Source organism: Thermobia domestica, chromosome 7, assembly GCF_964235325.1.
Source record: "Thermobia domestica chromosome 7, izTheDome1.hap1.1, whole genome shotgun sequence".
Classification (NCBI taxonomy): Eukaryota; Metazoa; Arthropoda; class Insecta; order Zygentoma; family Lepismatidae; genus Thermobia; species Thermobia domestica.
The window spans coordinates 35001083-35015240 of record NC_137460.1 but is presented as its reverse complement, the minus strand read 5'-3'; the positions used below and the strand labels follow the sequence as shown (position 1 = coordinate 35015240).

At 37.0% G+C, this 14158-nt stretch overlaps 1 protein-coding gene across 1 annotated transcript; it reads left to right on the top strand.

Annotated features, from left to right (window-relative positions):
* The first annotated feature begins 4691 nt into the window (after positions 1–4691).
* Positions 4692–9494, top strand: LOC145689149 (uncharacterized). Its single transcript, XM_081763280.1, has 2 exons — positions 4692–4905; positions 8692–9494. Exons 1-2 carry the CDS (start codon positions 4722–4724, stop codon positions 9492–9494), a joined length of 987 nt encoding a protein of 328 aa, XP_081619406.1. The 5' UTR covers positions 4692–4721.
* Positions 9495–14158: the final 4664 nt, after the last annotated feature.

Below are 14158 nucleotides of genomic sequence, written 5' to 3'. Positions count from 1 at the left end.
CCCGCTCCATATCCATTCTTTTTAAGTTCGTTCTGGCAATGCTCATTGAGCATTCTCAACTGTTGAATTCTGTGAAACTGTTAGAATTAATTATAAGCTGTGTAGAAACGCTTTCAAAATGCATTAAAATTATAAATGACAAGTACAAGGTGCCTTGCTGAGCGTACCTTGTAGAGGCCCCTTCTACGCGCCCTTTATCGCCGTCACTGGCTAATATGAATATGAAACAGATGTCAGGCAAGGACAACTAGCGGTGTTTACCATATGATCAGACGATGACTTATTTATGGCACGAGCCATAGTAGAAGGTGGCTTAGTTGAAGAAACTACACCATCTCAGTAACCTAAATTGCACGAAAATGTCCAAAGCAGGTTCATTGACCTGAGTACCGCATCTCGCCCACTTTGTCCAAGAGTGGGATGGTTTGTTTCTAACTTTTCTACCGAAAAGCATTTGTCTGGAATGGTGTTTCGGAGACAATAAAATAAAGAAAATATACTAGGCAGAGAGAGAGAGAGCAGAGAGGAGGGAGTGTACCAATTATTCTTTCCTCTAAACCAGCGTTTCCCAACCTTTTTCAACTTGCAGCACACTACGGGTGTAACATGGATTCTCGCGACACACTTATAGATATTATTATTTGTAAATATAAAACACACTGGAATTTTTTTCTTTGATTACTGATCTCCTTCGCACAGAGAAGAAAGCTCGATCACTGGGATTTCCTCGTGGTAAATCACTATGCTTATTTTTCATTCTAATTTAAAAGGAGAAAACAACTGCAATGAAATGTTGGACTCGGGTTATTAAAAATACGCTTCCTTTTTCGAAAACTGTATCCAACCTTTTACTAAGAATGAAGATCATTAAATAACGAACGAACAAATAAATCTATTTTACTTTTAAAACACAAACGTAAATAATTTATCGAAAGGATTGAATGGTATTTTAAATTTTCAAGTTACGAAATAGTCTGTAACGATAAAGAAGCAATAATGGTCATAGCCCTTTTTTCAACATTAGAAATGTACAGAAAAGTAACACGGCATGAAATTTAAAATTTTAGATTCATAGTAGAGGTTCATAGTAATGTGCAATACAAATATACATTTTCCCCTACGTTTTGCAATTTGATTGCTATAGAATTAATAATTTTGTTTTGATATTCTCGCGGCACAATAGTAGCCCATTCACGACACACCAGTGTCGCGGTATTTTCACTGCTAGCTTCTCATTTTAGATAGGTATATTTACAACAGGGGGAGGGGGTGGCGTGCACCTTTGCACAACCTTAATCCGGCCCTGTCCAGAAGTTATGTAGCCCTGCGTTCATGGAAATAAAAACAATAGTTATAACTATGCTAAATTACTATAGACTGCCAATTGCTCATTCAGAGAATTTATGATGTTCGCTTTATTGCAATGTTCTTATACAAACTAGATATAGGCTATGGATAATAGTTTTATACAAACTAGATAATCAATTATTATTATTATTATTATTATTATTATTATATTTGAAGTACAATCAAATATCACGACATTAATTATTAGTTTTAATTAACTGAATTGAGGTGAAAATTAAATCTTGACCTCGAAAGATTAACTATTAAATTTATGCGTTCTGCACCTTTCTAAAGTAATAAATGCTGGAATTGGTTTCAAGGCTGTTCCTGAGTGAATAATTTCTTCATAATAATATTAAAAGTTATAGAAAAATTTTCTAGACATTCGAGTCGAGTCGAGATTTTTACGAGCTGTCTCGACTCGAAAATTCGAGTCGAGAAACACGTTTGTCTCGACTCGTCTCGAATTTTACAAAGCGTGTCTCGACTCGAATTCGAGTCGAGTCGAGATTCGAGACATGTCTCGACTCGTGCGCATCCCTGATCTTCACCACACAAGGGAATTTTCACGCTGAAAACGGTTTCTTAGCAATTATGTTAAGCAGTCCTGTAGTAAGTCTGCACCAAGTAATAATTCGTCACATATAAAACGGAATTAATAAAAACATAACATTCATTTTGCTACCTTGAAACGTAAAATGTTTCAAAACATTAATATTCAAAGATTTCTCAAAATTCAGATTCACCCATTCCATTCTCCTCAATCATAAACGAGTTACAATAGTAAGAATTGTAGTCATAAACTACATTACTTACTTAGTACTATATTAAAGCAAGTTACACTAAAAGAATATATAATTAATGAAATATTTAAATAAAGTAATAGTTAACTATTGTACTTACCCAGGCTTTGTTTCCTTCCTCTCTGCTTTTCCGTTTGTAAACAACCTCGTTTCGCAAGCAAAAGACGGTAGTTCAATGCCGTCAACCATGGCGAAAGAAAGAGTGTTTATAGGCGGTCTGGATCTCACACACAGATGGACGTATATAACATATAGCTCAAGTATTTAACATACGTATACGTATGTAAAATACGGAAGATTGTTAGATGTCAGACATCCTGCAGGGACATGATGTAACATCTAAGCGGGTAAAAGACAGTACCTGTATAGTATATGGATAAAGTACGCTCCGTACAGATTTCCTTAGTAAACATGACGAATCCTTGTATTTGTATATACAATATACCACTGTCCGGATAATGGATTTTTCTCAGTGTGTGTTATTCAACCGAGCATTACAAGACAATACTGTGATCAGGCCGGTAGCCAGTCCAAAAATGTAGGGGGGGGCGGTAGTAGTTAAGGGGGCCGACCCAACCATATAATAGTTCATCACCATATTATAGTTTACTTGCAAGCCTACCGTGAAAATTTTAGGTGAGGGGGCTTTCAAACTTTAGGTTGGCCTGGCCCACCCTAGCCGCCCGTGGATACGGGCCTCATTGTGATGTTGCACGTCAGTAAGGGACAGCGCAATATTGAATAGAAGGAACCTGAGCCCAAAAATGTGGGGCCCGAATTCTTGAGTTTCTCCCATCTCCGCTGTGCTAAGGGGACCCAGTTGTTTCCAACGCCACAACTCTAGGTTCGAAATTCATGTCTAACACGGTTTCTTAGTGTAGGAGGATTTTCATGGAATATTCTCCATGTTCTCATCCAATAGTAACAAAGACATTACAAAGCTATGGGAATTAAAGAGGGCGTTAGATTGGGACAATTTACTTTTATCCGATACAATTTCTTTTCAGCGATGCTAATGTATTGTAGTAATGTTCCAATTTAATTATGGTGCTATTCCTCACCCGCGCTATACGAAAAGCTTGCAGTTCTGGAAAGCCATGTTATTCGCCTGCATACCATATTTAAATTACTATATTCAAATTACCATATGTATGAGCACACTGATTTTCCTTGCATCCTCGACTATCTCTTTACCCTTAGGGTGCGATATATACGCTTTCGCATTACTACTCCCCATCCCGTATTTCCAGTGTTGCTATTCAGCCGTTTCGCACTCCTGTACAAGGAGGTGAAATCTATGGAATTTAGGAGGAAACAAGGGGGTATTACGATGGCAGTAGAAAATAAGGAGGGGAAGGTAGTGAGCGAGAGAAATGAGGCCATAGGAAGGTGGAAAGAATACGTTGAAGACTTTTATTATGGTAGGGATAGACCGTGTAGCCTAAATGTTGAAGTAGAAAATGAAGTAGGCGAGGATGATAATGGATCTAATATTTTCCGGAATGAGTTTGAAGAGGCTATATCCGAGATTAGGAATGGAAAGGCAACCGGAATAGATAACATACCAATCGAATTCATTAAAAGTATGGGAGACATGGGAAAGAAAGAATTGTTCGGACTATGCAATGAAATACATGAAATAGGAGAGTGGCCAAAACGCTTTCTGAAGACGATCATGATACCGATGGCTAAGAAATCGAAACCAAAGAGATGTGAGGATTATAGGACTATTAGTCTTATCTCATGCAGCTAAAATTCTCCTCCGAATACTGAACAAAAGGTTATATGGAAGAACAAATGAAGAAGTTGAAGAGGAGCAGTTCGGGTTCAGAAGAGGCAAGGGCACAATAGATGCTATTGGATTATTAAGGGCAATCGTTGAAAGATTTATAGAAAAAGGGAAAGGGGTGTATGTTGTACTTATTGATCTAGAAAAGGCTTTTGACCGCGTGAATTAGGAATTGTTGTTGGGAGTTCTAACGAAGATAGGGTTGGAATGGAAAAAAACTCATTAGAAGCTTATACACGAACTAAGAAGTCAGTGTTAGGATAGGGGAAAAACTGACGGAAGAGAGTGCAATTGGAAGGGGAGTTCCACAAGGATGCTGCTCCTCGCCAACACTATTTAATGTCTATCTAGAAGAGATAGTGAAAAAGAGTTAATATGATGATGACGGCATTTCGGTTGGAGGTAGAATGATTAGATGCATAAGATTTGTAGAAGGTATGGCGCTTGTTGCAGAATCTGAAAAGAAAATTTTTAAAAAATGTTAGAAAAATGAGGAAGGGTTTGAAGAATTTGTCTCGGTTCAGACGTGCAGAAAAATCTGTTGCGGGCCCGCAACAGAGTTTTCTGTTGCGGACCCGCGCGAGCCGGAAATACATTGGTTCTTATCATTCATGCCACACGTGCAGACTTTCCCGCACGACTCTGTTGCGGGCCCGCAGCGGGCGAAAATCGAGTTGCGGGGACTGCTGGCTCGCAGCGTGTCCGCACAGGTGTTGCGGGCCGGAAAACCATTGCTGGCAATGAATCAAGCCACACGTGCAGACTTTCCCGCGCCCGCAGAAATGGAAAGCGAAGAACTGGACATAGAACTGTTCATTAACGAAATACAAAAATATCCCGAGATATGGAATTTAAAGTGCGAAATGTATAGAGATAGAAATAAAAAACGGGATGCATGGAATAAGGTGTGTGAAACCTTATGTGAGAAATTCAATGAAAAAACAGAAGAAGAAAAAAACAGCATTGGTATGTAGCTATTATTATTACTTTTCAATGTAGAAAATCTAATATTCACGTAGTATTTACATTTGATTTTCGTTTAGTGTCCCTTTTCAGCAGCGAGGCTATGATTTTTTTTTTTTGTGATAACAATAGACAACAAATACGCTTGGAGAACAAGCCTTTATTGTTAATGCAGTTTCTTTGACGAGATTTCTTGTCACTCACTCCGGAGTGAACCTACTGTTTACAGTACCGGTATATCGTACATTGCATTATACTTTAGGTCGAGGTCACGTATTATATAGCTTCTGTGCTCAAAAGGGACGCTGAAGTCCAAAACAACCATCAACATAATAGCAGTACAGAAAAGAAAGAAAGAAAAAAAACAGTTTTTCGGCTGACAATTGTTGTCTTTATTTGTTAATTGACTAAATTTAAAAAAAAAAAATAGAGTTAACACGAAAATTGTTGAACATCAGGATACTCATATGGCTAAAAAATAAAAATCATGCTCGAAATGTAACAGAAATATTTTTGTTTCTCGTACAATTGATAATATTGTGCACGTCGTTGCTATTCTAGAGATAACAACTGAATGTTTTCTTACATAAAGAACAACTTAAGCAAAGTTATCTTGCCATGGAACTCTACCTATGTCGCTTACAAAATAATCAGCCCACTTGTTTCTGCTTTCGTTTGCTGTATTGCCTCCTTGTGGTGTGCTACACGTATTGGGGATTTCCTCAAAACCTTCTATCGTTAAAGTATCTTCAAGTTTGTATCCATCTCTACTACGGACATAATTATGAAGTAAACAACACGCCTTTGTGATAAGTATAGCAAAATCCACTTTTACATTGATTGGTCTGTGAAAAATCCTCCATTTATTTGAAAGAATGCCAAATGTACATTCAACGTACCTACGAGCGCGACTTAATCTATAATTAAACACCCTCTTTTTCTGATTCAAAAATTTTCCAGCGTAGGGGCGAAGAACATTTTGTGACAGTGCAAATGCTTCGTTACCCACAAATACGTAGGGTAGAGTAGGCCCATCAGTTCCAGGCAGTGGTTTGCCTTTTGGAATATTGAGTGTGTTCTTTACTAGTTCTTTGTTGAATTTTGAAATATTGAACTGTCAGAATTTTTTCCGTAGGACCCTATATCAACATATAAAAATTGATAATTTGCGTCAACCACAGCTAACAAGACCACAGAATAATAATGTTTATAGTTGAAGTAGAGAGATCCACTCATCTCAGGTTTTACAATTCTAATATGTTTTCCGTCTATTGCGCCAATGCAATTAGGAAAATTGGCCTGGACTTCGAAACGCGATGCAATCTCGAGCCAAGTTTCTTCTGTAAATTGGGGAATGCATTCTTTTCTTAAAGTGTCCCAAATAGCGCTGCAAATCTTTCTTACAATTATGGATACTGTAGAACGCCCAAGTCTGTAGGAATAGTGTAAGTCTACCAGATTGCATCCACTTCCCAGATATCTGAAAGGATGAATTAATATATGTTTCACACCAAATTATCTAATATGTAACATAATTGAATCTTGGTTCAAAAGATCGCGGACAAACATCGCCGATGATCAAATTAAAAAGTAGCCAACTAACACGACTTTTGCAATGTCGGGATAATAGAGAGTAATAAATAAATAAATAAATAAATAAATAAATCTTATATATAAAAGAGAACGTACAAATCCTTTGTTAGCTCATCACGCTAATACGGCTGAACCAATTTCTTTCATTTTTGGGGGGTTATTAAGATTTGGACCCTAGATGGTTTTTATCATATCACTTTAATTTTCAATTACCAGTGTCTTGAGATAATTGACCATTCAAGTGTCCATAACGTACAAATCCTTTGTTAGCTCATCATAGCTAAATCTAACCGTATTTATATGCAACCCACATGACCGTGTCACTCGGCGGGTTAACATAAATGACAGGCGATATAATGTTAACATTTACTCCAATCTTCTATGGTTTTTACCATATCACTTGAAAGCGAAAAAGTAAAAATTATCTAAGTAACAAAGTTTATTGCGTTCCGGGGTGACCCCAGCGAAGCGGGGTGAACGCTGCTAGTAAATAAATAAATAAAATAAACTTATCAGTTTAAAGTCTTTATTTGACAAAAAATATTACCTATAAATAACAGAGATTAATAACATTATTATTGTTGGCTAACATATATGATCATAATACAACATTTAGGAAGTTTGTATATGTATGATATAGATAGTATTTACTCTTACAATGAAGTCAACATTTTAAGGAAATTTTCAGATTTTAATTTAATTACTAAAACTGAAACTGAATAACGTTTTGTGCTTTGAAAATTAAATCAACAATAAATCGATTATTCTTTTTAAATGCCGAAATATGCTTCTGCGAAAAATACGTTTGAGCGCATTTACTTGGAACTGATAACTAGATTGGCGAAATTTTGTCCGCGAACTTTCGTCCGTGTACAGTCACATAACAGTCCAGGCAATAGGGGATTTTAGCTGGAAAGATTCATGGTAGTTCTGGAATTATTTTATGTTTACACTTATTTTATGTTTTTTGGGTCGCTGAATTTGAATTTTTAATTTTCCATCAAAAATTCTCTCCGCAACCTCCCCAAGTTTTGAAAAAAGCTCCCCAAGAATAGTTTTTTTTTATTTTTTTTTAAATACTTCTCTTGTTCTTTTCGAAAAAACTCCAGAAATTCGGAAAGTAGACAACATTTGTAACAAAAAATATTCTATGACATTTTGACGTACGACGAATGGCGAGCATGTTAGTGCGCCTCTAAATTTTCACTTCGGAGCCGAGGAGCTACATATACCTTAAGTTATCCACTCCGCTAAATCATTGAGCTCCTTCGTGGCTAAGCGGTTAGCGTGGGTTCGATTCCGGCGGGAGCTCAAGTGGTTCGGAGTTCACGTTAATCAGTAGGTCCACGTCTCATGTAGCCTCGCTGCTGAACGGGATGTTAAACTCAAAATCAACTCCGCTAAACCACTCGCGTCAGTTACGTTCGCTCTGAAAGTAGTTTTACTTGATGCTTTTTGAGTTGTTAAATCAGAATATTTAACTTTCCACCAAACTTTCCCAGCGAAACCCAACCAAATTTTGAATAAAATTTCTCGAAATGTAGCTCAGCGGCGTCGAGGTGCAAATTTAAAATGAAATGAAAATTTTTAGTTTTACGTCCCACTGTTATGCCGGTTAGGCTAATGGAGACGGTGATTATGAGAAATGAATGAAATGGTGGAATGAAGAAAGTGGCAGGAAACGGGAATACCCCGAGGAAACCCACGCACACGGCGTTTGTCCACCACAAAGATCACTTGGTGGGAGCAGGGTTTGAACCCGGGAACCCATGTACCAGAGGTGAACGCTCTATCACTGAGCCACCACGCCCCCTGAGGTGCAAATTTATAGGCGTGCTAGTGCCCTATGAGTTTGTCATACTTTAAAATGTCATAGAATAGTTTTTTGTTCCAAATTGTGTCTATTTTTCGAATTTCTAGGTGTTTTTTCGAAATAACAAAAACACTAAATTTTTTAAAGAAAAGACTATTTTGAGGATATTATTTCAAATTTTGGGGAGGTTGCAGGAGGCGGGAATTTTTGATGGGAAGTTAAAAATTCCGGTTCAGCGACCCAAAATTATAAAGTAAGCCTATTTCCAGAACTACCATGATTTTTTCCAGGTAAAGTTCCTATTTGGTTTATTCCCTGGACTGCAAATACATAATAAAGATGTATTATTAAGTAGTATCTATACAATGCGTAATTTTTTATAGGTCAGAAATACGTCAACAAATGGAGAAATATTCGAGACCAATTTCTCAAGTATGTTCGCAAGAGGACTAAATCTGGCCAAGGTGCAGCCTTTGGGAAACAATACATTTATGCACGCCATCTTAATTTCTTACTACAGTCAGAAGGAACTGAATTAGCGCAATCAACTCTCGATGATGAAGAGGCTCTTTCAACTGCTGAATCTCCTTCAGATGTCAATATTGAACCAGCAACACACTCAAGCAAAGTCACAAAGGAACCTCAAACAAAACGAAAAAAGAATCTGGAATCATGCCTAATTAACTACCTGAATTCTCCCGCTCCTTCATCTGTGACTGAACCTGATGATGATAAAGCCTTTTTTGATTCGTTATTACCTGCCGTAAAGTCATTTACTTTAGACCAGAAACTGGAGTTTCGAAGCGAGGTATTAAAACTTATTACAGGAATAAGATCAAGAAATATACCGAGTATTCCATCTCAGTACCATTACCCCTATCCTTCCTACACAGCCCCTCCAAGTTCCTGTGGCCCGCCACATAATCGATTGTATCCTTCCCGTCCTGAAACCTCCTTTGAAGGTGGGCATTCACAACAATCTTTTCATGGAATTGTGCATCGACAAACTATGCCACAAACCATTATTTCCGATGGACAACCACAACAATCTTTTCATGGAATTGTGCACCGACAAACTATGCCCCAAACCATTTCTGCAGATGCCTATCCCATTTCTCCTGCAAGCTGTGCAACAACGCGTTCTCAGGATGAAAGTAGTGATTCCATAGATGTGTATTCTTGTTAGCTTTTAGGTGTACTCTAGAATCGGGAAGATAAACAACTCACATACTTTATGTTTGCTTATTCATTATAAATTTGGCAAGACTTTTAGCTGGGTGGCTATCCCCTTCGGTTTCAGTTATTTTTATAGTTAGTATGTATATCATTTTTGTATTTGGCATTTAGTGACTATTGAGCTTAGACCTTCATATTGTAAATAAGACAAAAGAATATCAAACTATTGCGAGGAGTTTATTACTTAATTTTGTATCACTATACCTTATGGAAGAAGTTCTCAAAAATTTAATTGATAAATATCTCAGAAGAAAAAGAAGAAAGTCATGTTTATGTTTACTGATTCAGATTCAGGTCATTCATAGATTTGAACAACTCTATTGTTTTTAGTTTTTGTTATTCAGGATAATTAAAAGCTTTTTTATATTAATTTTTGCAAAGATAATTATCATCATACGAAATTCCTTGACCTACTGCGTCCGTTATCTAATTGTCAATCATATTTCTTGAATGTTGGCTATCACTTAATGACTGTATATATATATACTTTAATTCGTTTTTTTAAAATCGTTTCCATAAATGTTTTTATACGAAACTAGCTGGAATACCAGTCCAACACTCACGGATAATAGGTTTATCGAAAATATTTGAACCTTTTTTCCCTTGAGAATCGCATTTCAATGAAAGTGAAATTAAAACCCCATTATTTTTGGCATAAATTTTGAATTCCTCTACCCACTTAGACTGTAAATAAAAAGTAGAAATTTTGATATTACATAAATGGCCGCCCTTCCTCTCTTAGCAGCGGAATCTACGAAAGTCTTGAATCATGTTCCATTGTTTTTATATAACATAATATTTCGAATTTCACATTTTTAACTTAGAGACTCCCACACTCGGTACTGTGTGAATAAATAAAGCAAAATGTCACAATTATAAAAATGTTTCCTTTTTCTCACCTTAGAAATAGATTATTCGGAAATACTAAATCCATTATTTTTATTTAAGAGTTTACATTAAGAATTTCACATCTCCAATTTAAGCGAGTCCTCATATTGAACACTTTCTCAATATGTAACGGGAAATGTCACTACTATAGGAATGAAATGAAATCCTTGAGTTTTACGTCGCACGATTATACCGGGTAAGCTAAAGGAAATAATGATAATGATGATAAATGAATGAAATGGTGGAATGAATAAAGTGGGAGGAAACGGGAGAACCCCGAGAAAACTCGCGCGCACGGTGCTTCTCGCACCACAAAGCCCACTTGACGCAAGCTGGGATCGAACCAGAGGTGAACACTATCACTGAGCCACTGGACTCCACTACTATAAAAAATCCCCCATCTCCCCTTCAAGAGAAAATTTTCAAAGTCACTGAAACCTGTGCTCCATTATTTTTATTATGAGTTTACATGCCGAATTTTGCATCTCTAACTGAAGCGAATCCTCATATTCGGTAATTTATGAATAAATAAAGGGAAATTTTACTATTATTGAAACGCCCCCTCTTGAGCGGGATGTTCGGGAAGTCTCAAATAAATGTCTCATTTTTAATTTAAAGCTACCAACTATGTCAAAAAATCGAAATTAGTCACGCAATTGTTAAACTACGCCAGTGGCCGCTCATAACATCGGAAAGTGTCTATGAATAGGTCTTCGAATGTTTAACTTTCTGTGCTTTTACAAACGATAATTAGTTAACATAATTAACTTACCTTAATGTAACAGCCAACATTTCAATTGGTGGTATCGCAAGTCTCATGAAAGTATCTTCTGCTTTAATTTTATCACTTATTTTCGATAAGAGTTCATCAAATGAAGTGATGCTCATGCGAAAATAATTAAAGAACTTTTCTTCGTCATTGCGCAAATCAATAAACATGGAAGAAAATGCACCTTTAAGCAGTCTTGAGCTTACGTACGGATGAACCCAATATCGTCTCTGTTTCTTCCTTAGGAGTTTACTGGCTAAGTATACAAAAACAGCACGTTTTCTTCTTTCAATTTCCATCTTCATTCAACTGCAGCTGAAAATAAAATGAGCTGTTTTCTATGTCTATGTGAAGTGGTTGGGCTGAGACGCCCGCACGAGTCTGCTGCGGGCCCGCAGCAGATTTTTCTGCACGTCTGAACTGGTTGATCTTTGACGCCCGCACGAGTCTGCTGCGAGTCTGTTGCGGGCCCGCAACAGACTTTTCTGCACGTCTGAACCGGGATGAAAAAGACTGTTAGAAAGACAAAGGCTATGGTGATGGGAACGAAGGAGTATGTGTCGACTATAAAAGTGGGAGGGAGAAAATAGAACAAGTGAATAGTTTTCGATATCTGGGCATTATTCTTAGTAATGACATGAAGCGCGAACGTCAAATAAAAGCAAGGATAGGAATGGCGAAAGAAGCCTTTAGGAGGAAGAAAAGTCTGTTTTGTGGGACCTTGAATAAAGAGTTAAGAAAAAGGTTCATAAAATGCTTCATGTAGAGTGCTGTACTGTATGGAGGGGAAACGTGGTCATTACGCAAAAATGTTGAAAATCGACTGGAAGGTTTCGAAATGTGGGTGTTGAGAAGAATAGAAAGAATTAGTTGGGTCGAGCGGAAAACGAATGAGAGAGTGTTGGAAATTGATGGGGTGAGAAAAGAATACTTTCTGATATTATTAGGAAGAGGAAGAGAAACTGGTTGGGACATTGCCTAAGAAGAAATTGTATCATGAGGGACGTCCAAGAGGGTATGGTGGCGGGAAAGAGAGGGAGGGGGCGAAGGAGACTACAATTAATGGATGATACAAAAGGAAGATAGATCATACGTGAAGACGAGGAGGTTAGCGGAGGACCGTAGAGCATGGAAGCTCCTCAGCTGTGGCAAGTGACCTGCCAAGAAGGGCAGAATACCTATGATGATGATGATGACTAATTTCCATCCCTTATATCTCGATACTTTATTAGTTGGTGCTCTTACCGACGTACCAAGCAGATTTCTACATTCGCCACACAACATCCTGACAACGATATACTGTATATTCACACAGGAGACACAGCAGAAAGATATATCTTTGCCATTTATATCATTCACGGACCACTACCTCACATTCTACCATCTTAGCCCTTGTTTCTTATTCATAATTAACATTGGGTTTCCATCGTGTCTACATCCGTCTCGAGTCGCCCCGAGACAGAAGATAACCATCATATGTTCAAACTAACTTACCCATTGTGATTATGGTGTGAACACACTTCATTTCGTCTATTCATATTCATATCAAACTTATTTACGATTTCAGAATATAGTGTCCTATAGTTTATTACGTATTATTTTTCATATCCAGCACTTAGAACCTTGAACGTATTCCTGCACTTATCTCTTTCCTCATTATTATTATTATTATTATTATTATTATTATTATTATTATTATTATTATTATTATTATTATTATTATATTTTTCATCAGGATTAATGTATTTGTATTTTGTGTTAAATATTAGTCTACTCAGAGTCACACTTAGACCAACTACAATGTTTTAAATTCAATTAACTTGGCATAACAATTGTGCCAAAGAGAGGGCGTATCCCTTTAATGGCTGAGGGTGAACAATCTTTTCGCTAAATTTGATGTATCAAATTACAAAATATACCAAATGGAAAAGATTGAGAAATCAATCGAAACATGTACCTTTGGTGAGAAATCAACATTTTAAAAATAAATAAACAAATAAATAGAGAACGAATAGAAAGAAAAAGGACTATAAAAATGGATATATAAAAATAAACGAAATAATAATGAATACTTTATTAATGGTATCTTACAGGTGGCTCTATAAAATAAAAGGAGGCCATTGTCAAACAGGATGAATAACTTTACGTTTAATTAAACAAGTGAGATGTGCTTTACTATATACAGTGTCGTCCCAATATACTGTTTCCCCATGGTGAACTTCCACTGACTCGAGACCATATACAGAATGTTCCGTAATACAGTGATTGTCCTAGTAACATTTAAATAAAATCCATTAACTCTTTGACGGCCAGGATTCCCTTCGCAAATTGAAGGCATTTACTCGGAGTCCTGCGGTTGCCATAGGATATCACCGTCTTTTGAGCCTCATTTATCGCTGATAATCAAAATAAGAAAGAAAGTGCGAACTTTCGGACTTGTTAAACAAGCCTTGTATATGGAAAGAAACTTTTCTTGGACTTGCCTCTGTCACAAGCATATATGTAAATTTTTGTGTTTGTATGTGTGTGGTTTCGAGTCGCTCAGGGAACCTTATAAGGAGAACTAGGACGCAAATCGCCCACTCACTGCATTCCTTGGAACCATGTCATCGTCAAGCTTGGGTTTTGTTCTTGGTCCCGAAAGTGTCAGAAAAATCGGGAAATTTTCTATTCCACCCACGCTTTGTTATATGCAGAAGTTGGCTGGAGAGACAATTCATTCCCGCTTCTAGCTACGAGAGTGCTTCTACCTTACTCTTTTTCCTGCTCCTAACCATCCACAAGCACAGTTTGAGTGTTCTACCATGAATTAATTAGTGTGCCTGTACTGAAGTGCGCTCCCCATCTTTTTGTCGAAGTATCAAGGGATTGAGCATTACAACAAGGAAAAATTCTTTTGAACTTGCGTATACTTCAATAATATTTGATGTAAGCGTGTGCTCTGAGTGGAAAACACA

Excerpts from the sequence above, each read along its gene's own strand:
- LOC145689149 (XM_081763280.1), top strand. The coding sequence starts at position 4,722 with ATGGAAAGCGAAGAACTGGACATAGAACTGTTCATTAACGAAATACAA. Across the intron at positions 4,906-8,691 it reads AGAAGAAAAAAACAGCATTG|GTCAGAAATACGTCAACAAA; the intron begins GTATGTAGCTAT and ends AATTTTTTATAG.